At 41.1% G+C, this 27756-nt stretch overlaps 1 protein-coding gene across 4 annotated transcripts in view; it reads left to right on the top strand.

Annotated features, from left to right (window-relative positions):
• Positions 1-27756, top strand: part of bbs9 (Bardet-Biedl syndrome 9) — a 171356-nt gene that overhangs the window by 19763 nt on the left and 123837 nt on the right. For all 4 annotated transcript variants that reach the window (XM_071470944.1, XM_071470946.1, XM_071470945.1 and 1 more), the window contains exons 8-14: positions 621-804; positions 5917-6046; positions 8288-8469; positions 9050-9126; positions 9215-9268; positions 9390-9492; positions 23102-23206. In XM_071470944.1, coding sequence (XP_071327045.1) covers positions 621-804; positions 5917-6046; positions 8288-8469; positions 9050-9126; positions 9215-9268; positions 9390-9492; positions 23102-23206 — 835 coding nt within the window. The remainder of the gene's footprint in view (positions 1-620; positions 805-5916; positions 6047-8287; positions 8470-9049; positions 9127-9214; positions 9269-9389; positions 9493-23101; positions 23207-27756) is intronic.

Genomic DNA, 27756 nt, shown 5'->3' with positions numbered 1-27756 from the left:
CCACAACAACAACAACAACAACAACAACAACAATAAAATTAATAACAACAAATCTTCCAAAGATTAAAAAGAGCAATATATAAAAGCAAAATATAAAAAACTGTAGAACTGTAGCAGATTGAAGAATGTAAACAAACATGAGCATGATCAGCACATGCGTCATTTACCCATAAACATAAATCATATTTATCTTTATAATAAGTCTGAGTTTCTAATGCTGAAGAATGTGTTCAACGTCTTCGAGCTCCTTTCTTTCCCACAGATATTCAGTTGGACCTGAGCTGTGTTTGGATCATCATCCTGTATAAAACTTGCCAATGCCAATGTACACAAACTTCATGAGTGTATTCATAGAGCTTAAATACATTTGTCCAGATTTCTGACCTCATAAAATGGGAACACCTAAGAGAAGAGATGGATTTCAGGGACTGCATAAACATTTTATGAAGGTTGTACAGACAGTGCATGTGTCATTCATAGTGCACGTCATGCTTATTCTTTTGAAATTAAAGAAATGAGGGTTGTGTGTTGTAACAGGTGTGTGTGTGTGTGTGTGTGTGTGTGTGTGTGTGTGTGTGTGTGTGTGTGTCTGTGTCTGTGTGTGTGTGTGTGTTCTCCAGCCTGACTGGACATTTGTCCTGGGAGAACAGGCTCTGGACCTCTCTGTGCCCTCCTTCTCTCACTCCTCCTCCTCCATCTTTGTCCTGGGTGAGAGGAACCTCTACTGTCTCCGTGACAACGGTCAGATCCGCTTCATGAAGAAGCTGGAGTTTAACCCCAGCTGCTTCCTCCCCTACAGCTCAGGTAAACCAGGACGCTGGACTAACAACTAACTACAAAGGGATATTCCACCTCAACAGTTCTTATGTTTCTCTTATCCTACAGGATTTTTTTAGCTCCACCACTGCACTCCTGATCCAGTTAAAGACTTAATACTGATTGGAGGATTAGTAGAAACAGATCTAGGTAGAAAGGGCCAAGATCAAAGTGTGTCCCCTTAACTGGATCAGCTGTGTAAGAATAACGTATGAAGAGAACCTATAGGAAATGGAGCAGGCTGGGAAACACTAGCTGGAGAGTTTTAAAGAGGACTTAAAATGTCCATTTGTCTGGACACTGGACACTTCTCTGGGCATTTATTCAGCAGAAACAACCCGTTTTGTTGCTAAATGAATGCTTTCGAGTACAAATGGAATTAGAATCTTAAAGGAGGTTTATTCCAATAGAAAAACATAGGACAGGTGTTGGCATCACTATTCACAGAGAGCAGGAGTTAGATCATTCTCAGCTCACACATCTTAGCCTTTAGCATGTGGCAGCTAATCAGAGATAAACCTGAAAAGAAGCAGAGTTGTTGTTTTTGAAGGATGTGGACATATGACCTTGTCTCTCAGAGAACTGAGCACAGTGTGTGTGCAGGGGTCAGTGTCAAATTTAGCCATTGCAGCACTGGTGAAGCTCAGATGTGTTCATCATGGAGTAAAGTACAGGGCAGCAACACAAAACTCACCATGCATCAGTGCACCTGCCACAACCAAACTTCTGAAAGTAAGAGAACAAAATACGCAATAACAAAGCGTTCTGTGCAGAGGCTCAGTGCCACATGACTGGCTCTACAGGAAGCTGCATTTGGCAGAACATGATGGAATAACTGGAGCTGCCCTGCTACACACATTAAAACACAAGTGAACAGACTTCTACTGAACAATCTGTAGTACGGAAACACATGGTGCAAGATGAATGGATAACATAGTGAAGGCAGACATATAAATGTATATGATATATGCAGATGCAGAACATATTTAACATATCTATAACATAAAGAAGAAGCATTTAATCCTTCAGAATATTCTGAAGGATTAAATGCTTCTTCATTTTGCAGATGAACAGCTGTGGTGTAGGTGCATCAAGTTCAAACTGCAGCAAAGACAAATCAAAGTGGGAAACAAAAAGTTTCTGCAGTGGCTTTGCTTTTATTTGTTTGAGATATTTAACACCAAGTACAAAACAGTTTTGTAAAATACAAAGTCATAGCAAAAAATGTAAGTAATAAATATGCAGGATATAATACATAATCCCACAGGTGTGTGTTTGTCTGTGTGCTGTGCTGCAGAATGTGATGGGTTCCACACTCAAACACCTCTCCCTGTCTCCACCTTTTAGAGAGAGGTGGGTAGATGCATATAATGTGATGATTGTGCAGCTGACCAGTAACTTTATCTAGTTTTGAAAAGAAATCACATCTTAAGCAAGAAACATCAGCTGGAGCTTCCAATGCACACAGTGAGTAAGATATACAGTACATGTATGTGTTACGCTGATCTGACTCTGACTCCAGCTCTTGAAATGGTCTCTGTTTTCCACTCCTCTGTTCCTGCTGGTGGAGAGGAAGGAGGCAGGAAGTGTAACATACTGCTCCTCTGAATTTGGAAGCCAGTGTCTCCTTCACTGAAAGGTTAAAAACTGAGCTTGCATCTGACAGACAGTATGGATGAATTTTAACCACTCACACACACAGTCTCATTATTCAATAATTTGTGATTAACAGAGCATTTGTATCAAATTGCAGCTTGATTGTGATCATTTAAAAAAAAGACATGGAAGCAAACGTGCACACCTGCAAAAGTATTAGTTTTATTGCTGAACAGAGCAGGAAAGAGCCTCCTGCTGATATATTGTGATTGTGATGTATTGTGGCTGCTCTGGTTGATGTTGTGGTTTCATCCAGAACTAAAATGACTCAGAGAATTTCTCATTTGTTAACATAAAACCTGATTCTTATCATGACAAGCAACACTTACTATCCAGATATAGTTAGACATCCAGAATGGTGCTTAAATACAGCAGAATAAAAGTTGTGTGTCTAACCATTTTGAGCACGGAGCAACAAACAACATTTTTGAGTGTTCTTTAAAGCAAAAAGACATTTTCTGTCTGTTTCAGTTCATGGAACTATGTACCGTGGAACCATTTTAGTTGCGAGTATTACACTTGATGTGAAATACACTAGAGAGCTGATGGATGGAAAGAGAAAATAGAAAAGGATGTGTGGAAAGCAAAAAATAGTCTGGAGGAGGGATCCAGAAAGGGAGGATTGATGGAGGGATTGTAAAAATGGCCAAGGGCCTTTTACCGATATCTGTTTTCAATTTTAGAATTAAAATATCTCGGCTTTCAAAGTGCCCTCCACTATCTGTTCCAGACATTATTTAGATTATTTAAATTACTCTTGGAAATTGGCTATAAATTCAATACATGATGGGCCAGCACAACAAAAGCAGCTTTTTATTGGGACATGATTCCTGTCAACAATCAAAACCGCATAAAACTTCCCACATGGTTGGAAGTCAGACAAACTCCTGGGACCCGGCTGCTGCTGCTGACTGAGTGACTGTCAGAGCTGCCACCCACCATTCAAGAAGGGTTCTTTTAAGGCACAAGGTCAAAGAACCGTTTCGTGGATCTCTATAGGACCCTTATAGCTGAGAGCGTGGTGCAGAGGAGACAACAGTGATCTCCTGGGTGTTTCCGAACGTTTTCCTCCTGGCCTTCAGCCTCACAGCTGCCTCTGCTGGATCACTGCCCTCAGGCTCCCTGTCTACCTCCCTCTGTCTGTCCATTCCTCTCTTTCTCAAACAGCTTTATTGGCTTGACTGCTCATCCGAAACACTCCACCGGCCAGAGTTCAGCTCCAATGTCCAAACCACAATAAGATGCGAAATCACTTCCTTTAGAAATTAAATTAAATGATCCAAAACTTCTAGAAACAGATAAACGAGTGACGGATTATTTCAGCTCAGTGTACGATGGCTGGTTGGTTGATGTGTTAAACAGAACTCAGCTCTGTTTTCATTTGTGATTAGCCCTTCCAGAGACTTCTTGGTGTTTCCTCTAATTTGTCATTCATCTCTACATAACAGTTTATAATTGTTATCTTTTGCAATGTAAAATTGTAACCACTACGACAATGTGTAGTAGGAGAAATCTCTCAACAGCCAGTAAACATTTACAAAGGACTTAGACGACAGATTTTACCGTCTTCAATCATTTTATGGGCTTATTTTTGGGCAGCACTAAGCAGGGAGGCACAAAGCAAACGGGGGGGAAGGGGGGCCTAGCTGCCAATGAGCTGGGGACGTTGCAGTTACGTGGTATATAATCTAGGGGGAGATGGTAGAAAAATAAAGAGGATACAAGAGAGGGTCAGAGAAAGGAGGTGAAGACAGAAAGGAGCATAAAAAAGGAGAGGAAGAGCAGAAAGATGACAAGGAAACAAGAAAGTAGATGAAAGGAAAATTGAAAGGACCAGAGAAGTAATCGAGGTTGAGAGAGAAGAGAGACAGGTCAAAAGAGGAGAAAGAAAAGATGTGGATATAAGAGAGGAAAGGACAGTAAAAAAAAAAAAAGGAGCTAATGTTTGGGAGATGCTCGGCTGGAACACGAAGGCAGGACGCAGATTGGACCTTTATAATTAGATTGTAATTATAATCCTGATGCTGAGATAGAAGGTGTGTGTTTGCTTTGATGTGGCACCAACACACACTCTGTCATTTTGACCCATGCGCTGTACCACCCTGCTGACCACTGTTACTATATTATAACTTGTGTATTCAACTGTGTGTGTGTGTGTGCGTGTGTGAGAGAGCGTGAGTGTGCGCGAGGCGTGTTTGTTTTGCGTGTGGCCGTCACCTCAGATCTCACTAGGTGGTAACTGCACCAGTGGTGGGATTAGCTGGACACGTGTGACTGTGTGTGTGTGTGTGTGTGTGTGTGTGTGTGTGTGTGTGAGACATAAGTAGTAAAACAAAAGTAGTATTTATATTTAATGTTTGTGGCCATGAGTCACAGGAGAAAGTGTGTTTGTGACTCCAGTTACACACCTACAAAAACTGAGCATGTCTTACAAGGAAAGATCTCGATGACGATCTTTACGTGAGAGGACAGGCCGCTCTCTTCTCGAAGGGCAGTGCCACCCACCATAGGAATTTGTTATTTCTGTTGCCCCCATGGTTGTTGGATTTGTGAATTTGCACCACTGTTTTCTAGGTTTATATTGTACTACTGCTAACAAGTCTGTAGCAGATTTTAACAACAGTTAAATTAAGATTAAAAGATTAAATGTGATGTGGGTCAATGAAATAATTAATTTTGCTCCACTTTAGTTGTAGCCTCATCAGTTGTGTATCCTCCCCACTACATACTACACCTGCAAAGGCTTCCTCAAACCAAATAACTGCAGCAGATGCAAGTATGTAAATATGCAAATACATGAGCATTTTTATATTTACATTCTTCCTTGTGAAATTCAAGTAAAAGAGAAAAGTTGAAATGTTTATGAAAGTTGAGTTGTGCATGTTTAAAAGTAGTGAATGAACAGTACTGTGGCACACAAACACTATGGTAGTCTACTTCAAGCTGCTCAGTAGTTAGAGTAGGGAAGATATATTTATTGATAAGTCTCTCTGAGGTGAAGATCTCCTAAAACAAGTGAAGAAGGGTCCAGGTTCAGTAATCTTTACAGTAATGTTTGTCTCTCTCTGCCTGAGCTACTACAAGAATTTAAAGTGTGATTGTGATTTGTGTTTGCCACCTCCACTAAAGTTGAATCCAGACTTTAAGTGACCAGGAAGGAAATTGATAAAATAACCATGTTTTACTGATGGAAAGTGCCTCAGGACCACAGTTTTCAATCACACATCTAACTACATGTCTCATCCAAAATAATTTTTTGGTTTTAATAATGTGAACTTGGAGCTTGTTTTGTACATTTGAGTTCATTATATGTCCCTCTTCTTGAGAACTACATGTGTGAAATGTGATTTGTAAAATTATTGAAAAAGAGAATTGTTCCATAAACATAACCATCCAGGAACCAGCTGTTCTTCAGCAGTTCATTTTATTTCTTTTCTCCTCTAGTGACAGATGGCACCACCAACCTGTTGCTAGGTAACCACACCAACATGCTGCTGGTTTACCAGGACGTGGCTCTGAAATGGGCGGCGCAGCTCCCCTTTGTGCCTGTGGCCGTTCGCGTCGCCAACTTCCTGTACGTACAACCCGACAACAAAAGACACAATGTCTGATAGAGACTCACCCCTGCTACTTGAAGGAAGGACAAGATACAAATGTTTATTGTGTGTCTAGTAGACAATGTTGCTGCGTGTTAGACACTCACGTATACAGCTTGTGCATACATACTGTACACGGGTAAACACACACACACGCACACACAAAGCAGGTATGTTATTGTCTTTATCAGCTTGTGAAATCCAGTGTGTTACTTTTCACAGGAAATTACCCGACAATGTCTTCCATCTGGCCAATGGGAGCAGAGCAGGGAGGGGCCAGCTGTAGCCTATAAATTTGATTTTTCCAAACAACTCCAATCAAACCGCAATTTGATGACAATTACGACACAAAACACAAACATGGCTGAAAAATGATGTGGTTTCCCTGCATCTGTGTGTGTGTTTTAGATACAGGAGATAGTGTGTGTCTGAATAGCTGTTTGGTTTAGTTTGAGGCTGTGTTGTTTTAAAGCACTTGATAGTCATCATGTTGTTCAGTGTGTTGGCAGGACACTGCACAGAGTGTGGGAGAGGAGCACACACACTCAGCAATACACACAAAACAAATACACACAATAGCTCCAGCAGCTCACCGTGTGTGTGTGTAATTTACAGCAGCACTCTGGGAGTCTTTGTTTTGATATTTTTGAGGCAGTATTGAATTTTATTACTTAATTCTGCAAAGCTTGGATTAAATGAGTCAGATTGTCCTGGGTTTCCGATCTGTCCTCACCAGATACAGGTCTTCACAAGCCCAAATTTGGACTCGGTCTGACACAGACCTGTGGAAAATCAGAACCTGAAATGCATAAATGAATATTCCTAAAAGATTATTACATTATTAGAGTATTACATCTCATTAAAAATGAAGTTACCCCACAGGGAAACAACAACAACAGCAGCATGATACTCAAACAACATGAAAAGAGTGTTAGACTCTGAATCCATACATCAGGCTATTTTCAAGGTGATAACAGTGATGGTTTCATACTTGGTCAGATTTTGTTATGTTATGTTTAAGCTTTTCAGCAACAGAAGCCTGCAGTTGTATTTTATTTACATTCCCAACATAAATGGCTATAATGGCTGTAATATACTGTAGTCTGCAGTGTGATGTAGAGTATAACTCCAGCTCACGTCTCTAACAGCTGCTGTTTCCTCGTCTGTTTGTCTGTTCATATTTATGATCAACAGCTTTTCTCTCTCAAGGGGTGGGAACTCATTTTCTGTGAGGGTTAGAGGTGTGTGTGTGTGTGTGTGTGTGTGTGTGTGTGTGTGTTCTTTAAAGCTGTAGTGAGTTCTGAATGTGTCGTGTGTGTTGCTGTAGCAGTTGTTCATGTGTGTTGTGAGTCTGTGTGTGTGTGTGTGACGTGTGTGTGTGTGTGAGTGTTTCCGCTGCAGTTAAAGTGAAAGTTTTATGCCCCCTCAGACGCCCTCCTGTGCAGGTGGTGTGGAGTGGGGTGTCGCTCTAGACCTGAACCCCGTGTGTGTTTCGGTGTGAGAGTGTGTGTGTATGTTGCCGCCTCACTAGACTAGAACTACAACACATCTGCAACCAGTTAATTCACACACACACACACACACACACACACACACACACACACACACACAGAGTTAAAGTACATGATTGCATCACTCAGCGTTTTCTTGTGCTCTCCTTCTTTCCATCTCGTTTCCACATCACAAACCAACACTGAACTTTGTGTTTTGTTTCCCAAAACCTTTAAACTGTAAAGCAGCAAATGCTGTTGCTGAACTATAGATGGTTCCTAACACTAGTAGAAACACTTGATTTCTCAGATGAGATCCACAAATGATGTGTAATTCTAAAGGACATACAGCAGAAGGTGTGAAAGTTCTTCAGAAGCTATAGATACCTAGCACCTGGATATGTTGGGGTCTGCAGCCCAGAATTATGTTACATGGCCATAGCAGCAAAAAAGCATCTTTATTAGAACAAAAATGTAATTTTGGCAAAGATGTGCATGATTATAATAGAGAGTGATGGAGCAAAAACTGGAAAAATGCAAAAATGCAATGCAAGGTCACCAGAGGTCAGATCTAAATTTCCTCCACATCTGAAACAAAAGCTTGGGGTATGTAGAGTATATGCTGAAACTTCCATGCTGTAGTCATAAAATGCACAGGTAAAAGTACTAGTTTCACATGTTGAATTAACTCCTCTCCTCTCCTCTCCTCTCCTCTCCTCTCCTCTCCAGGGAGTTGAAGGGAGTGGTGGTCAGTCTGAGTTCAGATGGTCACCTCCTTTGCTCGTACATGGGCACAGACCCCTCCTTCTTCACTACGCCCAAGGTGGACGCCAGGGAGGCAGACTACGAGCAGGTGGACGCTGAGATGAAGAAGCTGCAGAAGTTCATTAGAGAGGTCACCAGGACTCAGGGTGGGAGCCTAAACAGAGACTCTAACAGCTGATAACATTACTAACACTGGAGTCGCGGTTCAAGTCACTAGATCTGAGCAAAACCAGATTTCAAACTGAAAACTGAAGATGAGTTCTTTAGAGATAACCACTGGTTCTCCCTCCAGTAACATAAATTCCTGCCATTTTTAGATCTTGATCAATTAAATCTTTTCTAAAATTATTTAGTGTTTGCTTCATTTACTTTTGTAATGAACGCATTAAAATTAACAGCAAATGTTCATCTGAATTTTCATTAGCCTAAATCAGTGTCTTAGTTTGTTATTTAGTCAGACAAACAGCCAGAAAACACAGTTTCAAAGTCAGTAAAACTTAATATATGAGTAGATCTGAGGAGAAAATATGAGGTGTTTTTACTGTTTAATTGTCATTGATTCATCCTCTAGCCATTTGATTTATGTTTTCAGACTTAATAAGTTACAGACCAGCTAAGATGTTTGTTAATTATTGTCTCATCAACCTGTACGTGTGAAACATCAGCTGAGGAACTAAGGAAATTACTTCAGGAATTTAGGATAAAACTCCTCTGTTGTCATTTCAGACATTCTCCCTAAAACTGATGCTGAAGAGGACCTGAAAGTTACAGCTGCTGTGTCCTCCAGCATGGACAGCCCATCGGTAAACACACACACACACACATTTTCTACCATGTGAACACACACAGCAGTTACCGTAGATTCATCATCCGTTTTGTCTCTGGCTGCAGCAAGCTCTGATCCAGGATGCTGGTGGTCTACCTGTCCCTTCAGTGACCGTACAGGTGAGCTGTGGTCCTGCACTGATGACATCACTCACCTGAAGACTTGAATTTGTCTACTCTGTCCCACTGCTCTTGTCGTCGTCCCTCCCCCCTTCTCACTTGATTGTCGCTCTCTCTCCAGGTGAAGGTGAAGGCCAATTGTGTTATGCAGGCCTCGAAGCTGACTGTCGGCGTTCAGCCTCCTCTGGCCGTCACTCAGGACCAGTTTGTCCTCGAGCCCATGGGTCAGTCTATTCCAGCCTTTCTTCATGTGTGTGTGTGCGTTTATTTGTGTGATTGTGTGTGTATTACTTTGAACTTGTTTACATTGTACGTTTGTTCAAGATATTGTGTCCACCCCCTTTATGTCCTTACATACTGTAGTTTAGCAGATCATCGGCCATTTGCAGCCTGCTTAATTTTCCTCTATATATAATACACCTTTAAACTTTAGCAAATTTCTCAGGAGTTTATTGAAAGTATAAAATATTATAAACAATATTCTTGATCTGCTTTAGTGGCTGTTTTAGTGGATGACAGATTAAAGGGTCAGTTCATCCACAGCTCACCCAGATTAGCAAAATCTAATTCCTTCCTTGAGAAATCTGTCTCAGAGATTTCAGTCTGTACCTGGCATTTAGTGAACCATTTTTGAATAGAGATAATAAAGACGTTATGACACTTTTATGAATGATAGTTGTGAAGATTTGAGGAAATTGAAGCCCCACATCGTGTAGCAAAAAAGGGAATTTAATAGTTTGGTGAGAGCGTGATTGTTTAGACTATTATCTAGTAGTTATCTATTATCTAGTCTGTTTTTGCTGAGCAGGTGACACTGACTGCTCCTTCATCACATCCTATAGTCTCTAATCACAGCGGCAGGTCACAGTTTCTGGGTGAAAAGACGACCTTTTCAATTTTACATGTTTTTTTTTTTTTATTTGGGTGAACTAACCCTTTAAAACCCCTGAAAATGAAGGCAGGAGAAGGTCAAACAGGACTGAGGACAAGAGAAAAACATTTAGGAAATACATGTGTCAAAGAAAAAGGAAAACACCAGTCAATATTTTTGTAGTTAAGAAGGCTTGTGCAGTGGTGGTGGATTTTAAGAAGCTGCCTTAGGATGAAAGAAAATACAAATTAAAGAATTGTGGTGTTTATTTTAAGGTTATACAGCACTGAGTGTATCCTGTGCAGCTGGTTTTGTGTAAGATCTTTAATCATCTGATGTCAACAATCACTTTCGTTTTTCCAGCCTTTCTCTTTCACTCACTCTCTCAATCACACACACACACAGACACACACACAGACACACACACACACACACACACACACACACATGTTTTTTTCAGCTTTTCTCTCTCCTTCATCACATCCTCCTCCACATTCTGAACACACACACACACACACACACACTGGCAGCGGCTGACTAAGTGAGTGAGAGGTGTGAGTCTGGGTGTATTTGTTCAGCTCTTATCAGTCTTTCTTCTGTGTTCTCTGTCGTCTGGTTGTTGGGGAGATATGGTCACCTCGACCAGACGGCGGTAGCTTTGATCCGAAGCACTCAGACACTACGTACACACAACCTTACAACCCCAAACACTGATATCTGCTGTCGGCTCGTTAAAAGAACATCACCCATCCTGTAACACAATGTTAACTGTTCGCTTTGAGCTGTTACACAACTCTGCACGTTCCCTATTTCCTCTGTTGAGTCAAACAGTGCACGGAGACGTGCAAGTGTAAATTTACAGAGTGTGTAATGTGGACCAGTTAGAGGAGGCTTTTATCATAGGCTCCTTATAGTGCAATGATAACACACTGTGGCCCCATCTGTGGCCTCATTGGGAGGGAAACCTCTAACCCTGGTGGTGTTGGTGCCTTGCACTGCCTGTTGGTCTGCATATGGAGTGGGAGTCCTGACTCTGGCACCTGCAGTTTGTTTTCTATAGTCTCTTTGGTCTTCCTCAGCAAAACAACTAAATTAAAGTCGTTTTCAACCTTAACAGACTTTGGTAAAGTTAAAAAGTTCATGTTTCACATTCAGCGACCTGCAGGATCTCAAAGCAGTTCATACTCTTTAATGTTGGTTCTAGAGTTTTCCAGTTTTACCTTTTTATAAGATTTCTGGACCATAGTGATTTCCAGTACATCCAGTACATACACAGTCACATCAGCAGAATTAATTACAATTCCTGATTTACAAGTATCTTCCTCTGGTCACAACAGGAACGTCATCATTTGTTTATTGGTCGGAATTTTGCAATATAGTAACAACAAGAGCATCATATTGTCTTTAATTAACAGATTTATCACTATGCTATATAACATACTATATTTATATATTATTTAGTATGAAGTCAAATGTCAAATGAAAGGCTTCAGGTTATATTAACAGGACATGGATGATGTCTGCAGTTATTTTCAAAGCTATTTTACACAGTCACAGAAGCTGGATAAGGACCAGAAAAATGTCATTTTCTCCCACAAAACTGCTCCATACATTTGCAGAAACCGTCATCCATCAGAGACGAGTGCTCGTTTTTTGAGAAGTACCAGTATGGATTGTGAATTTATGATTTCAAGATGTGAGCTGCTTTCTCAGGCGAGTGAACTCCATCCATTTATTCCAAGCCCTGAATCAAACTGACCACTGCTTTCCCATGATTCATGATGTGTCTATGCAGAAATGTAATGCGTTTTACCACAGTGCATTCTTATCTGTAATATACTGTGCATGACCTCTACAACTGTTAATGCAAACATGATGCACTTTTGCACAACACACACAATAGTTTCCTGTAAATTCTTGTGAGGTTCCTATGTTTTATATGACTTATATTTCATATGTTGACATATTTTAAACGACACATTTTAGTTTTTTGCTTCAGTGTGTCAATTTTATTTCCTGTGCTCTAACAGTTTTAATCTACACTTTAATGTTGGAACCATAGAGGTCTGCAGAGTTCTCATTTTTTTCATTCGTTATTCTGGTCAGACTCGTTATCTATTTATTTATTTTTCTGTATTCTTGCTGCAGTAGATCCACTTGCAGCACATTCAGTGTGTTTATATGCACCTAATGTAAGCAAGTGTTATGAATACAAGAAAATAACCATCATACATGTGAGATACCTGTTTAGGGGGCAGACCAACCTGATTTCCAAGGTCGACCACAACGTCTGCATTGAAAAGTGGTCAGTCAGTGGTCCTGTTGGAAATTGTGGTGTTTTTGTTATACCACTAGTTTCTGGTGTGGTGTTATATGAACAGCTGATCACACAGTCAGCAGTGATCATTTATTACTTTTACAAGACCTTCAGACACTTTAAAGATGTCAGTGTCTCTTATTAGTCTTTCACACACAGACACAGTAACGTACTGTACCCTACAGGTACACGTTCGTGGACGTCATGAATGACTCGTTTATGTAGAACTTCCAACCTCATGAATGAACATAAACTGTAAGCTGAAGAAAGAAATAACTTGATTTGGGAGGAACTTTGTTTGAGCAGTGATAGCTTTAATGTCTGAATAGACAATGAGCAGCTTGCCAACACAAACTCAAACTTAATCAAAAGGAACTTCATTGAAGAAGACGCCAAAAAAGGATTAAAAAAAGCTTGTTTATACAGAGTTTTTCTTCTTGGCGGTAGCTCTCAACAATTCACTGTTTATAAAGAAGATCAGAGGCTGTGACTCACTGCACCGTCACATTTGTGCCACTAAAGAGGCGTTTTGTTAACATGAGTTTAGGTAGAGGTCAGACGGGTCAAATTCAGAAGCTTCTCTCAAACAGACACTCAGACAGTTACACAGGTACACACCCAAGTCACATAAATGCTTCCACATCCATATCCATGGACACATAAGCATAAACATATGTACATGTCACCACCGTACTGTTATAGACACACACACTCGATGTAAAGTAGGCGTGTGCTGGTTTGTGTGTGTGTGTGTGTGTGTGTCTGTGTGTGTGTGTGTGTGTGTGTGTGTGTGTGTGTGTGTGTGTGTGTGTGTGTGTGTGTGTACACATGTCTTTCTATCATTGTGTGGACAAATTTTGGTTTTAAACCATCATTGTGAGGACACTTTGGTCCTCTTAACCTGTTTGAGGGTTAAGACTTGGTTTTAAGGTTTAGGTCAGATTTGGGTTTAGGTTAGTGTGAGGTGACTAAATCCATCACTAAGAGTCATGAATTTGTACTGGCACAGGTCTTATTCTTGATGATAGTTACTTAGTTAGTTAGTGTTTTTGTTTAGGAGGCAGTCCCCAATATATTTGCTAAAGTAAATGATCTGAAGACTCCTTCCATCACCGACTGAGTCAGCAGTAGACCAGAAACTCCTGTGTCCTGCCAGGTAAAATTACTGTTTTTGTCAATGGGGTCTGGTGGCTTTGAACAGAGCGATAAAACAGCTGTTTCTGGTTAAATGAAAAGCATCTGACTCTTTAACAAAAAGGTCTGTATCTGTAGGAATCCTCTCCATAACCTTGTCAGACAATAAAAACAATCTGAATGCGTCAGTGTGGAAATCATACTTTGATGCAGATCAAATGCCCTGTTGTTTACATTCAAGCAGCTGTTTAGCGGTTTCTGCGTATACTGTTCTTGCCTAATATTGGATCCATTGCAAAGATTTTTTTCCCTGTCAATCATTTACACCTAAAAACATAAGAAAATAAAGCCCAGGTTCAAAAATCCTCTAAGGTCTAAGAGGAGGTGGTTCTTGAATTGTCACAATTGTGGGTCTAGTTCACATATTGTAAGTTTCGTTTTGGTGTGTGTGTGTGTGTGTGTGTGTGTGTGTGTGTGTGTGTGTGTACATAGCTATAAAACACACCCTGCAATTATCATCAATCAAAGAAAGTGGTCACCAGTGACCCCTGCAGTCAGGGGTAAAAATTAAGGATTAGGATTAGGGTTAAAAAAAAGTAAGATGAGTAACCGCTAGTTTTCCTCAGCTCTGAAGAGGTGAGGGTTAGTTATTCACATTAGGGTATAAATACACTGAATCAGTGTACATCGCTTCCATTCCTTCAAATTCAGAGGTTAAAGAGCAAGGGAGTGTATTATGTGAAGAAGTGTCCTCACAGCTACAGAAAGACAGATGTGTGTGTTTGTGTTTATGTCACAGTCTTTTGTCTTCCTGCACAGAAATCTGGCGCTGCCTTTCACCTGTCAATCAACAGCTCCCTGCTGCGAAACATGAGAGCTACAACACACACACACACATTCTCTTTCTTTTTCTTTCTTCCCCTCCTCTCTTTCTGTCCCACCTCAGTGACCCCTCATTGGCCTGGTTTGGTCCAGAATGGCCTGGCTCAGCTCTGAAGCAGCAGGACCACCGTGGCTGACCCTGGTGGTCATTTGGTCCCAAACCAAGTGTTTCACATCCGTTACAGTCCTGGAAAATCAGGAAAAAATAAATTAATGGAGGCTGTGCAGGGTTTAATGAATGTGGGGACTTGGCTCAGAGGAGCTGGAGCTCAGTCTCACGGTCAGAGTTTACTTTGTGATTCTCTCCAGAAAACTGCTCCCACTTTATGGATTGCAGGTGAAGTGGCCGAGCTGTAGATGGACTCTTGCCTGGTGTAAACTGTACTCAAGTGCAGTATATACAGTGATATGAACCATGCAGACTATCAACAGTAAAAATACAAAACAATAACAAATGACTTCCACGATTTCCACTACTACACTAGAAAGCTCTTCCTGTGCCAGAACCAGAATCCAAAAAGCCAGTGGGATTTTTACATTGTCTTCCAACATGTAGTTTGATTTAGCTCTGATCTGAACACAAAGTCAGTAACAGTTTGTAGAAACACAAGAGGCTGTAAAGGTGGACTGGTGAGGAGATCACTTTTCATGTTGGACTGATGACGTTTAACATCCCCGACAACCTCTGTCATCTCATTTAGACTCTTGTTAGCAACCGGCCTTTTTTAACAGACAGAGAAGCTTCAAGAATCAGGACTCAGTTACATTTCCTAACAGGTTTTATATTAGAATAAAACATGTTAACCACAGACCTTGTTTTTGTCATCTAACCAACACAAAAAAATGCCCAGAGACGGCTGCTCCAAGGCTCGGAGATGGCGGCGCAGATACGTGCAGCGGCTCAGCACTCTATGTGTGGAACTCTTTCATTATTATGTGCAGAAATAACTGAGCACTTATTTAACTGCACAAATTGAATGAATGGAATGAAAACATTTACTTATATTTATTTATTTATTTTATTATCCATTTCTTTTTTATATGATTGAGTCCGGTGCCCGAGTGCACCTGGATTTCATTGTATGTTTTTTTTGTAGAATGACAATAAAGAATCTAATCTAATCTCCTGGAACGGGGGAACCAGAGGAGCTAAAGAGCTTTGAACAGCCACAACTGAAGGCGTCACAGAGAGAGAGTGTGGATATTTGTTCAAATGGAGATAGCAGGACACGTTTTTACTCCTGGAAGTCAAAGTGTTGCCCTCAGTTGTACATGTGAAACGTGATGGGAGTCGCTGTGTAAAGACCTGACTGTGATACTAAAGGTGGTGGAATATTTTCAGATGCTGTTCAACTACCCAGAAAACACTTTGTCTGGAGTATAGTGATGCTCTTACAGTAAAATAGCAGCTTTAATATTATTAACTTATTTCCATTATTCATGATTAAGAATAAAGATCACAGTAAAATTCTAGAAATATGCAAATACATTCAATAAATGTCTGTCAATGTTCCTCTGGTGCTTATAAACCCAGAGCTTCTCTTTGCTTCTGTTTCTTCTTTTCCCCTTTTTCATCCTGATGTCACCTGATGACTCATGAGCCTTTTACAATGAGAACAATCCTGAATAAAAAGAACAGACACAAGAAGCAGTGACAGAGCCGCAGGTGTTATAGGAAAATATGAATACATATAAGATTTAGAGAAACACTAGCATCATCATCACTTTATCTCCTCCTGTACAATTTCACACTCACTCTCTCTCTCTCTCTCTCTGTCTCTCATTCTTACACTGATGCATATACCTTTACACACACTTGCACAGATGTAAACACAACAGTACATGTACAAACGTGTGTGTGTGTGTGTGTGTGTGTGTGTGTGTGTGTGTGTGTGTGTGTGTGTGTGTGTGTGTGTGTGTGTGTGTGTGTGTGTGTGTGTGTGTGTGTGTGTGTGTGTGTGTGTGTGTTCAGTATAATGTGAATGTTAACTCAGGCTTGTTTCCAAATATCTTTGCAGGGATTTGTCACAAAGCACTTTACATAAAACAAAGGACAATAAAAGTGATGAATGGTGTGTGTTTGTGTGTGCACATGCTGCTCAGCGGTGGAGGTGGGGGGTACTTGTGAGGAGGAGGAGGAGGAGGAGGGAGGAAGAGGAGGGGAGGTAGCGCCTCCTGACTTTTATTGTTATTCCAGTTTTTATTCGTCTCAGATGGCGACTCAATCCCCTGTTCACCACACACTGCCTCCTTTGTTCTGTCTCTCTCTCTTCTCTCCCTCCCTCGCTCCCTCCCTGTCTCTACCCTTTTCTCTTTTCCTCCGTCCACCTTTTCCTCTCTCTGCTTCCTCTCTTTCATTCTTCATGCTGTGCCCTGATGTCTTTATTTTTCCCTCTCTGCTTCCTTCTCCTTCCGTCTTTCACATTTCCTCTCCTGCCTGTCCTCTCCTTCTCTCTGTGTTGGTCTTCCTCACCTTCATCAATCATGCACATTACATATTCATTCATTATATAAGTTTATGTTCCTTAGAATAATGTATTTCATCATTTTGGTACTGGCACCAAAACTCATGTCTGGTACTGGTACTTTTTCAGGAACTGGTTTCTCAGTCCTGTGTCATATAGAAACTGTTCTTCTCTTCAGTGGGTGTTTCATGCAGACGTGTACATTTAGATTGTATGAATGTGCATTTTAATGGGTTATATGTGCAGTTAATTGTTGCACGAATCATTTCACCACGACATGAACCATTTTTCATCTGTTTTCTGCTTTTTTAGCAGTGGAGCCAACACAAACTGGTGTCAACTGACCACAGCTGCCATGTTTCTATTTTCCATTACCACCAAATTGATTTTCACCATTAGTGTAAACTGGTCTCCTTAATTTTTGACAGACATGGTGCCAAACCATCATCCTCATCATCATACATCATGTGGAGCTCAAAACCAAAACATTCAGATCCAAAGTTTTGAAAGTAAAACTGGCTTCTGTGTGTCAGACATTTTATCTCCAAGTGAAGATCAGGTTGGTGGTGTTTAAAGACAGACCCTACACAGCGATCCGACCTGATCCTGACCTGCACAGGTCAAAGGTCAGCGTTTAACACCACACTGATGGTCACCTCAGATTCCCCTGTTTGCCTCTGGATGTGACGAGATCTGTGATCACACACACACACACACACACACACACACACACACACACACACATTCACACGTACACACAGGTAAAGCAGTGGCAGACCAGGAATGTCTTAGAGCAAATTTACCCTCCAGATTTGTTTTCCTCTTGATGTTTTGCTTTTTATATTATTTGCACATGGCAAAGAAAGGATAGACACACAAGCACACACATGCCCCTTTCCCCGTCTCCTTGTGCGGTATAGATCCCCATCTCCACCCCTCTTGACCTGTAACCTCCTCCAAACAGTCAGTGTTCGCTTTAACCTGAGCTGTCAGTTACTATAACCTGAGCCCTGAGGGTAGCTGCAGCCCCACACAGACACACAGACAGAGGTGGAATCAAACAGCAGTTTTCACCTCGACACCAGCTCTACTCACTGCAGCAATTTAAATAAAACAGACGAGTAAAGTGCACTTGAACCTCAGCACAGCACCAGCTTGAAACAGATGTTGTATCTATCAGTCTTTGCACAACCATGAAAACAGAGCCCACAAACTGCATTAACATCTCTTATCTCAGTGTTATGAACATGTTGCAGTCCTCCAATTAATTTTACATTTATTCACCATTTTCAACTGACGGAGCAAACAGTTGTTGTTATCTATTGCTCCGTAAAAAATCTGAAAAAAGAGGGGAATGGGGAGGGAGAGAACGGAAGAAAGGAAGGAGAGTATCTGTGCACTTGCTTTAAAGTAGCTGTAATTGATATTTTTATAACAACAACAAATGACAAAGTGAAGACACTGTGACAGTGTGAAAGGGGATTCTGACACTGATGAACCTACAGAGAATTATCGGCTGAATCTGCAGCTCATCTCCGCTTCACTGGGCTTCATGATGAGTTTCAGCTCAATGTTTTGCTGTCTGGCTGCATCTTCACTGTTCTGGGTCACTCACCGCTCTCATAGCGTCGTTAACGGCTGCACTACAACTCGCCCTGCACCAAACAGCAGACAGTCACAGTCAGAGAGCAGCTGGTAGTGGAGCATTTAGCAGCTAGAGAGCCAGATGTTTCAGCTGGTAGAGACCAAACACAGAGCTAAAAGAGAGGGGAATAATCATGTTCTTCCATGGAAATAAACAACTGTTCGCTAACAAGTTCACCATCAACTTAAGGTGATAATATGTCAATGTTGTGTTCACAACTTGTTTCCTCTGTCTCCAAGTGGCCAAAAAAGAGTCATTCCAGGGTTAAAGTTGTGTTTGTATGTGCATGTTCACTATTCCACATACCGGGTGTTGCTTTGGAGCAGTGGTTGTGTGTCTGCAAACGATACAACAACAATAAAGTTGCTTAGTGGATATTCTTTTTCATCCTCCAGATACACATAATGTACAGTGGCAGGTATGTGAACAGAGCAGCCACATACACAGTCTTTAAGCTGAGTATATAAATAGTTGAATTCATAGAGAATTAGAAGGTGGTCGAGAGGGTGAGAGTGAAGGAGAGAGGGGAAACTCCAGGAGAAAACTTGAGTTGTGCTCCCTCCCTCTCTGAAGAGGAAACGGAGGGAGGGACCAGGGGATAAATAAGGTGCCGAGGCAATGAAAAGGTGGCATAAAGTTATAAAAACACAACTGTTGAGGATGAGAAGAAAAGTAGAGATGGAGAAAAGTCAAGAAAGAGGAGGGAAAAATGAGGTAAAGAGGGAGCGGTAGTAAAGTGGGGGATTTCAGGCTCCTTTGTGGAGTTTGTTTTTGTTGGCACTGGTGTTAATGGGTTAATGTGACTGAGAACACTGGGACCAGTCTGAACAGTCTCACTGGGTCGGACCTCCAGGTCACAGAGACCGACGTGTTACCTGGAGCTCACACGTTCAGCTTCTACAGCAGCCCGCTGACCTGTCCAGATGTGCCTGAACGTATGATGACAGGCTGAGGAGAAAAGAGACAGAGATGGATAGAGAGGCAGAAAGAGAAAGAGGGAGGAGGAGGAGGGATTACTTTGTGTCTTCTTTGGTGTTGTTTGTTGGTCTTAATGGGCCTGGGAACACTTAAAGCACTTTAACCAGTCTGACCAGTTTGACCTCCAGGGCACAGAGGTTAAAAGCCTTCTGTTGACAGACAGGAGGGAGCAAGGAAAGAGGAGGGGAAGAAGGTGAAATGAAAGGAAGGAATAAGAGGGAGAGGCAGTAAGGATGTAGGAGAGGTAGAAAGGAGGGAGACGGATAGAGAAGGAGATAAAGGTGAAGAAACTGAGAGAACACACACGAGAAAGACTGAAGAGTAGAGGAAGGAGAAATGTGTTTATTAGAGCCTGACAACACATATTACTGACTGATTATTGATTATTACAGATGTCTTGGTAACACCACATATTTAAAAAGAAATTGCAGCACAGAAATCCCAAAAGATCAATTTTCTTAATTTGGTTTAATGTGATGTATCAGTAATAATGATAACTGTGATAATTAAAGAATGAAATATAGATATTGTGTTAATGATGCACAGTTATGGTCACAGACTCTCTCTCTTCATATTTGAGTCTAATTCCTTTGCCAAAGAGAGAAAACACAAACAAATTTAAAGATGAATGTGACTGATTTGTTTTCCTATAAATGTCGTGATAATATCGTTATCGTGAATTCTTTTGGCCACGATAATTGTGTAGTGAAGACCTGATATTGTGACAGCCATAATATTTATAATATAGTTTGTCCACAGCTCAGTAAAGTTGTTTTTTCTAATTATGAGCTACATTTTAGATATTTAATATTTTATATGATATGATACTATATTTTATATTATACTAATACTATAATTTCCAATTAAATCTGTTGTTTGTCCTTTGCCCCTTATTTTCTGGCTCCCACAGCTGCTGGTGGCGATCTGCTGCTGTTGTAGTCGGTTTATGAAACAAAACGTCTCTCTGTCCTTCTCTGAAGCTTTAGATTCACTTATGAATCTATAGAAATGGCTGAAATTAATATATAATCATGCATTTCATTTGTTACTGGTGTCTTAAAGTACAGAGAGGAGAGTTCTCCTTGTTCGTGGTTGTTTAAGGTTTAAGGTTCAGTATTACTTTCATTATACAGCTGAATGCAGCCAGTGAATCGATAACGATATGAGAGGAAGCTGAGAGATGAAGATGAGGAGGGAGAAAACGAAAAGAGGAGCAGAGAGGGAGGGATGGGAGGGGAGGGGAGGGCGAGCAGCATGGGAGAGGGAGAATAGAGAGGGAGGGAGAGAGGAGGTCGTGCTGTCAGGACGTCTGACAGCGAGTGGAGAAAGTCTCTGCTTTTTATCATTTATCTTCTCTGTCTGTCCGGGGGGGGGTCGGGGGTGTCATCGTCTCTCTTTTCTTCTCCTCTCATCCATCTTGTCTCCTCCTGCTCTGTCTATCCTCAGCTCGAGAGGACTTGTCTTTGTGTGAGTGTGTGTGTGAGTGTGTGTGTGTGTGTGTGTGTGTGTGTGTGTGTGTGTGTGTGTGTGTGTGTGTGTGTGTGTGATGAAGAGGGTCAGTGAGGTTCTCTATAAATTGTAATGATTCTAATGATTTATACATTTACCGAGTCAGAAACTATTTTCAAACACTCCGTCTCCCCATTTTCATTCATTACGCGTACACTTTTTCCATTAGGACACACACACACACACACACACACACACACACACAAACATACTTGGGGTTCAGTCACCTGTAACAGGTCGAGCTCAGGAACATCACGCCTCATTACACCACCACACCGCTGTGTGTGTGTGTGTGTGTGTGACTGCATGAAGCCATTAGCTGTAATATATCCTTTCCTCTGTGTCTGTATTTGATCCCTGCTTTTCCTCTCCAGCTCGTTTGCTCTCTCTCTCTCTCTCTCTCTCTCTCTCTCTCTCTCTCTCTCTCTCTCTCTCTCTCTCTCTCTCTCTCTCTCTCTCTCTCCCCCACTCCCCCTCTGTTAGTTTTGGGGTATTTGAAGGGAAGCTACAAGTCATCACCCCTTTCCCATGCTACATATAATTTCAGTATTGTGTGTGTGTGTGTGTGTGTGTGTGTGTGTGTGTGCGTGTGTGCGTGCACTTGGATTCAACTTTAAGTTCTGGTTTATGTTGTTAATCCTCTGTCCTCACCTTGCCTGGAGATGTTTAGTGTAATCATGGCTGTGTGTGAGCATTTGTGTGGTTGTGTGTGTGTGTGTGTGTGTGTGTGTGTGTGTGTACATTAAGGGGTCTGGTTAGTATTGAGTTTGCTGTATCCTGTCCTGTCCACACCTCAAAAATGCTGACTCTTCAAGTGTGTGTGTGTGTGTGTGTGTGTGTGTGTGTGTTTCGTCAGCTGCCCTGTTTCCTTACCCATCATTCAGCGTCTTTCTTTAAAGAGTCGGAGTAAAACCGGAACTTGTTTGAACATTTGTAATAAGACAGATTATCGAACTCCAGTGATTTAACGTTGCATTTTCATAAAGAGACAGAATTGATTTAATCAGAGCTGTAGAGTTTGACTTTCAGTCCCACCTACAACTTAATAACATGACCTTTCTTTGAATAACATTAAACCTCAAACTCAATCCAAGAAAAGTTTTTTTTTTTTTTTATTTGAGCTACAGAAGACGTTGTACACCTCTGTTCACAGGGTGAGGAACAGTCCTCGTGACAAATAAACCAAACGTCATGTGCAGGATAAGTGGAGTTCTTTCTAATGCAGCCTTCATTTGTCTGGACAGGAATGACAGTTTTTTAATAAGCCCTATTCTGACAAGCAACATGATGACGAAGGTACAGTGCTAATAACAAAAATATTCTGGCTTTGAAGAATCTAAATTTGTTTTTATACAAGTTCCTCATTTCATTCAGGAAATTAATCCAAATGTTTCTTTTTATTTGAATTAGAAACAACAGAAATAGGGGAAAAAAGGAATTAATAAAACTGAATAAAAGAATAAAAGCCTGAGCAGGTTTTCAGTGCCAGCGCCTGTGTTTTATCTGAAGTGTTGATCTCCATCAGAAGATATATTTGTGGTTTTTAAAACCAAAAACCATCTCAGTGCAGTTTTACATCTCCTCTCTCAGGCTTCTCTCTGGAGCTCTCGTAACAACAGGTCAGTCAGCCAATCAGAAGAGAGGATCTGATTTGAACTGTTTTCTGATTGATAGAATGAAATATAGCAGATTTCGGACATCTAACCTTTGTACTGTGTGGGACCTTTACAGCTCTAATCATGAACCCCAGCGTCTCTGGTTTATGCTCAGCCAGACACATTTGTTTCATGACATTCCCACCTCTCCCTCTATCTCACTGTCCCCTCGGTCCCTGTCATCTCTTCTGCTGATGATCCAATAAAGTCATAAAATACCCAAAAATGTTTTCAAAGAGTAAGTGTTGAGGCAAAAACCTCTAATAAGAGATTACACTGAGTTACAGAAGGCAGCGGAGCAGCAGCTGGACAGGAAGTGATCTGAGGACTCTGTACTTCAGTGTTAATGTTCACATTCATTTGTTCTCTCTCTTCAGGTGTTGGTTCCTCCACAGTTGTGGCATTTTCAGCTTTCCTCAACGGCCGCTATCCCCCTGCTGACCTGACCGGAGACATCACTGTGTCCTACAGCTCGCCAACAGGTAGGAAATCCTACGTGACTCATTTCAAGCTGATCCAATTAAAATCTTTATTTCACTCAGTGGCTGGAACAGATGTTTTTTCCAGGAACACTTTTCGTAAAGAGCTTCTGTCGAACACAGAATAAATCAGTCAAACTTGTTTTGCTGTAACAGAGACGACTGTTCACTGGATGAAATATAAGAAACAGCATCTGTTTTTGTTCAGTAGTGGTGTTGACATATGTATGCTGTGATATTGAAATTTCCCCTACAGCGCTCTATACATAACCATAACAACCTGATACACTTTGACAATAACACACATGACGTGAGCTGCTTGTTACAGTGAATACATTCTGTGTTTAATCAGGATTTAGCTCTGACAGGTGAGTGAGTGCACTGACAGCTTGTACTAATAACTTTAAATTCAGAACAGTGGGAAGGTGTGAAATCTCAGTAGCTCATCCTACTGAATCAGCTGTTGTTTGCTGTTAAACAGAGATGATGTGTGACATCACTGCGGATTGTCTTGAAGTTTTGTGTAGCTTGATTCATGTGACTTGTGAGAATTTTTACTTCTCATAAACAGAAAGATCAGTATTACATCCAGTTAAATATAAACCTGTTGGAAACCAGCACTGATGAAAAGACTCTGAGTCTCTCTTCTGATTGGCTGGTGGTTTTCTGAGTGATCCAATAAAAACATAGCAGATTTCAGGTAAACACTCAGAGAAACCAAATCCTGAAAGGTTGGATGGTGGGTCCAGGGGGGCGGGACTTGGGGCATGGCTGAGAGCAGTGACTGCTTTGTTGTGACATCACAAAGTTGCAGAAGTCCTGACGGCTGGTTTTAAGGCTCAGTGTCTGAATACAGGCTGTGTGCATTTCTCTGTGGACTGAGGCTTTGATACTTTCACAGTATTAATATAGAACCTAGACCTGCTTTATGATCACAAACACATGGACATCTACCTTTAGACTGTGTGCGAGTTTTAAAAATAACTCCTTGATAGTTTTTCTGGAGAGGCAGGTTCCACCGTTACAGATACAAACCATAACAGCTGTGATAGTTTACATCTTAGACAACATTATTAATTTCTTGCTATAAGAGCTGAGAAAGATGCTGGCTGATTCATATTTTGTGTTTATTTAGTTCAGCATGTAGCATGTAGCAACTATCACCTGACTGCTGTCTCTCACATATGTGTAATTTGTTGTAAACCTGCTATGACATGTAGCATCATTTACAGACAGTAACAGTGTTAAAGGCTGGCAAATATTTAGAATGTAAAACTCGTCTTCCAGTTAAACCCACACGTTTCTGTAACAGCATTAACATCAGAGTAGGTGACATGAACATCTCGTCCATTATATCCAGTGTACCAGTACTGAACACCAGCTGCTAACAGAGTGCTGACTTGACGTAAGGACATCTGGGTTCTTTCCAAACCAACCCAGTTCATCCTCCTGCTCCCGCCAGGCATCTGTTTCCCAGCCCTGCAATATTTCTGGAAGATATTACTTTCCCCTTGCAAACCAACAAAACCACTCTTTATTTCAAATGTCACAGACCTTTTTTTAAAAATACTGATTTCAGCATTCGTTTAAAAAGTAGCTCACGAAAAAAAATCCATGTTTTCATGCTATTGTTTCCCTTGGATTACATTTTCTTTGGCAGGCTTCTGTTGGTGGAACAGTTCCCCCTCCCCAGAAGCACATTTAATGTGAAATGTCTGGAAATATTGGGAAGTGTTTCTTTTTTGTTAAGCTTTATTGTGATGCTAAAAATAGATGAAAATAAGGAGTCTGGAGTATTTCAATGAGCCTTGGAAGCCAAGTAGCTGGGGGAGAGTATGTGGGGGTGTGATATCGGGTGCTGGAAAGGACCTGTTAGATTGGCAGTAGAATTAGAAGAGGTTTATTATAGGTTGGAGGAAGAAGAGGCAAGAAGGGATGGAAATAACAGGGCAGAGGTGAGGCACATGAGGAGTGAGACGAGGAGAGGCAGGTAAGGAGGTGAGTTATGCTCGGTGGAGAGGAGGCAAAATGTACATAAGCTTGGGTGGAGAGAAAGGAAGGGAGGTATTTTAGACTGAAAAGAAAAGGGCAGGAAGTAGAGGTATGCCAGGGTGGATATGAGAGTTGAGGGAAACCAGGATGTTTTATAAGGTGTGGACCTGAAGAAGTAAAGGGACGACATATAAAGCAACCAGGGACCTGGATGCAGGTAACAATGTCACTTTCATCAGTTAGAGAGACAAAATGAATGCTGACTGAAAACAATCCAGCCACTTATATTTTCACTGTTTCAGCCTCTTCCACTCAGTCACTAGAGCCAGAGACACATAAATCATCAGCACCTGAAGCTCAAACACGCAGCCAGATGAAAACGCCTGTTAGGCTCATCTAACCTGCAGTGATCCAACTGTGACGTGGAGACATATCTGCTCTGAACTGGTGGTGAACTGCAGAGTGGTCATCTTAAGAGCCTGTGCTTCCATCAGTGTGTGTTGTTGTGTATTCCTGCAGTGCTAATCTCCATTAATGCCTCGTCTCCCCTCATCCTCTAAATGCTCTCCCGGTGTGGGAGGAATGCATCACTTTGCTTCTATCTCTTTCTTTCTCTCCGCTCCCACCCAGGGGTGATGACTACGCCTTAACACCACCCACACCACATAACACCATCCCTCCCCATGGCTGCTGTGCACATCTTTAAGCCCCACGAAGGCTTTGACATTTAAGAAGACTGTTGACTCCTTAAGCCCCAAAGGAGGCTCAGTGGTGGCTGCAGTCGTTACATCTAGAAAGAATTTCATTAGAGCCGTCTGTGATTTTCCTAACGCCCTGACAATGGGCTTTACACAAACACACTTCAGAGGGATCAAGTGGTCAAGTTGGCATTTACAGTGCATTGTTACCTCATCACAATGGGCATTTTCATCCGAGCAGTCAAAGATAAGTTACGACTGTGCGGATAATTTCCATAAAACACGGCCAGCCATGATTCATTGGTTGCTAAGCCAGTGCGTGTGGAAACCCAGGGAGCTGGTTGGCAGACTTTATTGTTTTCTCCTGTTTTATTGAGCTCGCCAGAGTGACCAGCATCTCCGTATGCTGGTGTCTCCAGGAGGCTGCTGTGTTTTCGTTGGGTCCTCACTTGTTTAACTGCCAGGTCTGAAATCTATTTGCAAGGAGCTTTTGTCGGCTAGCTGATGTGGTTGGTGTTGTTAGCTATCTCTGCCAAGCAGATCATGTTCTCAGCTCTGTTTGTTAGTTTTCACTATACAAGAAAAACTAAGGAACAGATTTGGTGGAAAGTTAGGCCACTGGCCAAGGAACAAGTGATTCATTTATTTAAAAGGATTTTTAAACATTGCAGTCTAAGACTTTTTGCTATTTTCTCATGCACTGCTGCACTTACTGCACTTAAAAAAGTTCTGGCAGATGCTTCTTATCTGTTTCCACTTTGGATGCCGATCTTTATGCAAATGCACATAAAAATGTGTCTTGACATAGTAAAGTCGGAGGTTTTGCAGCCCTGGCAGACGTTTGTGCTCTCGGAGCAATTTCGAGTGACTGTTTTATTGTAAGATTTCGTTTCATATTTCATATTTATCCAGTATTTTAATAGCTTGTCAAATCCATTGACTGGTTAATATTAGATCACTGTTGTTGATGAGCCAACTCACGTTTTGGACTCGTCTTGTTTCAGCACGAAACATCAGAGAGCTGTAACCTGTGATATTCATGTTGTTCCAGGTCAAATCCAACGGTTCAGGAAAGTGATGGAGGGATATTTTCTTTCTAAAAATCCAGAATCAAAATAGTCGGAACACCTTGTCGCTCTGTTAATTATACAAAAGAACACCTTCTCAACTTCCTCAGTTATTTATTGATAAAATAAAGGTTTGACTCATGAAACACTAGACTGATTTTTTCCCTACTTACACCGGCTAATGGATCCAGAGCTTCACTCATTTCTGTCTGATTTCTCAGCCGCTGCAGGAGATTTTAGAACAGGAAAGACTGATTGAACACTGGCTGGCAGCCGGCCAACAGTAGCTGCCGTGTGCTTTGAGTCTCTTCTTGCTCCATTTGACATGTCCTTTACATTTAACTGGAGCTTTCACTCAACAGAGATTCTTTTACTTCTTTCTCACTTTTATTTTTTTTGTCCTTTCCTTTTTGTGTTGGTCTAGCCTTTTGATTTTTTTTCTTTCTTTTTGCATTTCTGTAATTCTGCTTTTTCTCTCTTTTCTCTGGCACTGCACAGCGAGATCCACTCAAACATATAACAGCAGGATTAGATTATGCTGCTAAATATGAACATATTTTGAGAATTTATTTAAGTACCTTACTTTGGTTTGAGAATTGCTTGAACACTGTCCCGTATGAAAGGTTATGATTGGGTTATTCTATCTGAAAGCAAATCACACATTTAGTAATTGTTTTAATTGCTATAGGTGGTAGAACAAATCACTAATTAGTTTCAGTTGCTGCAAATGATTCCACCTTTGAATTAAATTTAAGGGAAACCTGTATTGTTTGGTTTTCATATTGTTGATTAAATA

The sequence above is a fragment of the Trachinotus anak genome, unplaced genomic scaffold, assembly GCF_046630095.1.
Source record: "Trachinotus anak isolate AG129_WGS33_773 ecotype Australia unplaced genomic scaffold, CSIRO_AGI_Tana_v1 ptg000032l, whole genome shotgun sequence".
Taxonomy (NCBI): domain Eukaryota; kingdom Metazoa; phylum Chordata; class Actinopteri; order Carangiformes; family Carangidae; genus Trachinotus; species Trachinotus anak.
This window is presented reverse-complemented; position numbering and strand designations above follow the sequence as displayed.